Source organism: Neodiprion virginianus, chromosome 5 (genome assembly GCF_021901495.1).
Source record: "Neodiprion virginianus isolate iyNeoVirg1 chromosome 5, iyNeoVirg1.1, whole genome shotgun sequence".
NCBI lineage: Eukaryota > Metazoa > Arthropoda > Insecta > Hymenoptera > Diprionidae > Neodiprion > Neodiprion virginianus.
In genome coordinates this window covers 4,639,678-4,643,740 of record NC_060881.1, presented here as the reverse complement: position 1 = coordinate 4,643,740, position 4,063 = coordinate 4,639,678, and the positions used below count along the sequence as shown (strand labels likewise).

General features: G+C 37.0%; 1 protein-coding gene across 3 annotated transcripts; it reads left to right on the top strand.

Moving 5' to 3' along the window:
• Nucleotides 1-2,250: 2,250 nt before the first annotated feature.
• Nucleotides 2,251-3,807, top strand: LOC124304822 (uncharacterized). 3 transcript variants are annotated; one of them, XM_046763500.1, is made up of 4 exons: nt 2,251-2,409; nt 2,678-2,827; nt 3,362-3,505; nt 3,668-3,807. In XM_046763500.1, the coding sequence occupies exons 1-3, from the start codon at nt 2,352-2,354 to the stop codon at nt 3,496-3,498; spliced, it is 345 nt and encodes a 114-aa protein (XP_046619456.1). In that variant the 5' UTR covers nt 2,251-2,351; the 3' UTR covers nt 3,499-3,505; nt 3,668-3,807. The 3 variants fall into 3 exon arrangements, with proteins under 3 accessions (XP_046619456.1, XP_046619454.1, XP_046619455.1); XM_046763498.1 differs by having other exon boundaries at nt 2,276-2,481; XM_046763499.1 differs by having other exon boundaries at nt 2,279-2,481; nt 3,362-3,462.
• The last annotated feature ends 256 nt before the right edge of the window (nt 3,808-4,063 follow it).

Below are 4,063 nucleotides of genomic sequence, written 5' to 3'. Positions count from 1 at the left end.
TTTTTAAAAAATTTGATTGATATTCCACGATCGTCCTTCCAATTTTTATTTTAATTTAATGTCTTTTAGTACCTCGTCCATATACCAGAACATCACTCACTCTTTCTCTCATAATAAATGTGTTCCTTTTACGAAAGAGAAATTATTGTATTATTTATGATATCGTATATTTGCGTAGAGCTACAATACTGTTATCCTTGCAAAGTCACATTCAATATTTATTCAATTAAATATGAATTACAGGCATTTCGTGAAATGATAATTGTTTTTTACCAATCTTAATACCACGAAAGTAATAAAATGTGCTTATCGTGACGCGAAATAAATAAAGAGACGTAAATTAAGAGCCTCGATCCAGGATTTGTCGCTTTTCTTGAATCTCCCCGATTCCATCAAACCTCAAAATATATCTCGACTGGGTATAATTACAACGCTTTTCCGTCGCCGCAGGCTTATACCGAATAGTCTGTATGGCTGACCGAACGCTGACTTTCACCACTCGATGTCAGTACCGCCAGCCTTAAATCGAATCGACGCGTAACGAGGGTGCAAACTCGTGAGAGGATTGTTAAAAACGTCCTCTTAGACGTCGTTGCTTAACCTCTGGATTATATTTGCCGCGTCAAGGGGATCGTTATATGTCGCAGAAACCGATCACAATAGAATGGAAATAACAATTTATTTCTTCTCGAGATGCACATGAGTTTCAACCGTATTGGAAAACCTCACCGAAATTGGGTTCCAAAATAAATAAATCGAAATCTCCTCAAAAGCACGCGTCGCAAGGTCTGTGAAGTTCGCCGTTCAAAATATACAAATTATATCCACATTTGATGAAAATTAACATCAGCATCGTGAATTGATTTTATGATTTGATCGTGTCGATTGTCCTCTGATATCAAAATCACAAAAAAGTAAAATTCTAATCGGGTACAACTGACGTAGAAAACCTCAAATCAATGCTCGCTGATTTCTCAAAATAACAGATTTGTTTTGCAAACAATTCGTCCGGCGACTAAATACATACTGAAAGTTGAGTAAAAATATCTGTATTTTAAATTGCAAACTTCGCAAACCTTTCAAGAGAGGATTTAGAATTGAGATATAAATCTGTGCTTTGGAGTAGATTTTTATTTATTAATTTAAAATTAATCTCGGCAGTGTCCGACTTAAAATTTGAAAAAGCTCAAAATAGAAATCACCCTAATAAATCTGAGCCATGTATTTTCCTAAAATCTTTGGATTTACGATACTTATTCGAGACAAAAAATCGACATTTGCATAATTCTACACCAATCTGCAGTATCGGCGTCAAGTTAATTCCTTTTTTCGATCACTGCCGAAATTCGAGGCTCCATTTCCCTCGGCACTGGCTCTTTGCAGTTTGCAAAAATTGGCACCGGCCGACTGTAAGAAGAGTAAATCGACTGACCTGGAGTGGGATGGATGACCGCTATTTGCCGTTTCTTGCTTGCTCTTTGGCACGTGACCGAGTGTGCCTCTACGCCATGGCTATGCCACATTGTTTTACTGCAAACGAGGGTTCGCCACTGCTGGGAAACACGCAGGTTGAAAAATTAATTCCTCTGTTTAACGAGCGACGAAAAAACCGCGAGTTTTTGCCGCCGCTAGTGGTGGTGCACCCTGATTAAGCACTCCTCGTGTGCCGAACGCCAAGCTCCGCAGATCATGTGTTCGAGGCTTAAGGCTTATTTGCTGCAACGCCGAAACAGCTACTTTTTTTTAAATATCCTCTTCAATTTTAATTTAAAAATCCTGAAATAATTTGTACAATAATACCGCTCTCTAAAAATAGTTTTCCCTCGATAACATCATTTGAAAAGCTTTTCATTTGGGTATGAAAATTGGAAAACTCTGTTTTTAAAAAGTATCGTTTTAAAGTTAAATTAAAGGGTTAACAACAAAGATTTATTTATTGTCACTTGCTAATTCCAAACACAAGTAAGTGTCGTAGACTTTTTCACCCCGAAAACCCTGAAACACGGTTTACTTTCGCTCTCATACGTCACAATGCAGACGGGTGGTTTATAGGGAAAAGTTATATCCGATGAATTTTTGCTTTTGATCGATAATAACAATATATATATATATATATATATTATTGAAACGAATTTTCGCTGATTAATATTTGACTTCTTTATCGAACTACACAATTTACAATAATTGAATTTACAACCGAACGGTTCCGGCCCGTTAAAAACTGACGGGTCTAGCACCGCCATCGAAACGTCGAACGGTATAATAAACCGCAAGGTTTGATAAAAATCGGTTCAGTCGTCAGAGTTAAGTGAGAGAATAAGGAGGCAGCAGCAACTCGTACAGGAATAAATATGAGACTCTTGATAATCTGCTCCGTCGTTTTGTGCCTCGCGGTGCTTCAAGCACAAGGTGATGCCAATTCGAACAAAATCTCAACCGGTCTCCACTCGAAACACCAAAAACTCGCTAGCCATAAAGGGGGTAACGAAAACATGGTTGATATTTCTGCGCATGAAATTAGGGGAGGAATTGATCGGTTGAAAAGACTGAATAAAATAAGGAAAATTATAATAATAATTGAAGAAAAAAAAAATTAAAATATACAACGAAAGATATCAGAGCTGCTTTTTACAGAGTTGACGCGGTAAGATTTATCCATATGTTCGCCTGGTTCCAGGTACGGAACATGTCGCAGTGAAGCCCTTAATTCCCATGAGGGAGAAGCAGACCTCAACTCGCAAAGATTTGCAGTCCTTGGTGATTAGCAAGATCCAAGACCTTACGAACGCCATTAACAAGTGCCTGATTCGCATTCATGACTTTGCCGGTGAGTTATTACTGCATTCGGCACTCAAGGGAGCCGTGAATTTTGGAAATCAAGGGAACACAAATTACTGGAATATTTTTTTAAACGACGGAAAGTCAATCGACGTAAGCGAAATAATTGAAAATCCAACAATATTCAAACAGTAATTCAATATTCAAACGATACCCGTTTTACTGAATTCTCTTAGTTACTGTAACAAATGAAATTTTTCTCAGTGAGTAAAATGGTTGACATTCTATTTTATTCTTTTATTCTTGTCGAGTGGTTTTAATTTATTTATAATCGTTTACCAGCGCTCTGGATGATTTTCATCGATTCTGCCGATTGGAAAATTACTGATAATTACGGTGAATTAACAGGAATTCACAGATAATAAGGCGGAAATCGATGGAAACCGCTCGATATGAACGTTGATGAATTCAAATAATTCGTTTGATTTCCATATGAATCGAGGCTCCTTGGTTTTAACCGATCACAAACCATTTGAAAATATCATTCACGAGTAATCGACGAATTTTGAATGTCAATCCACAGAGAAGATCGGTTTCAATAACGTCGCGAAGCTGCTGGACGACATCACAGCGGCTCTCCAAGATTTCGCAGAAAACATAAATCTCGAAGCTGGAGATAAAATTGTAAGACCAAGTAGCTTCCACCATTCCATGCGTTGAGCACGAGGTGCGAAGCACTCGTAATTGATAACGTAAAGAATAATAATATCGAAAATAATGAAAGGCCGAAATTTCGATTAACCGTTGATGAAAAAAAAAAAATAAGTAAATAAACAAACAGCAATGAAGACAATATATTGCAACGAAAATTTTTTTTTTTAAATTTCAGGTCGTAGACGGTTCTAAACGTTTATAAATACTGGAATCCAAGATCGTCTTCTAAACCAAGCCATACTGTGTTTGGATTTTTCGCACGCGTTAATCGTGCCTCACTGTATTTGACTGTCTAATAAAGGATTTGATAAAATTGACAAGTCTTTTCCTCGAACTGTTTCAGCGAAATCGATCAAAATTAATAGCGGATCATTTCGTCGATTATTGCAAAATGATTCAAAGCTGCAATTTTTTCAAACGAAATCAATCCGACCTAAAAAAAACGTTTTGAAAATCCAAATTTACAACCAAGTTACAGTTTCACTATTCACAAATTCTTGGCTTTTACTTCACACCTTTTGTTATCACTGTTGAACCTAAATCGGTCAACGCAATCCGGCTGGTCAGCAGT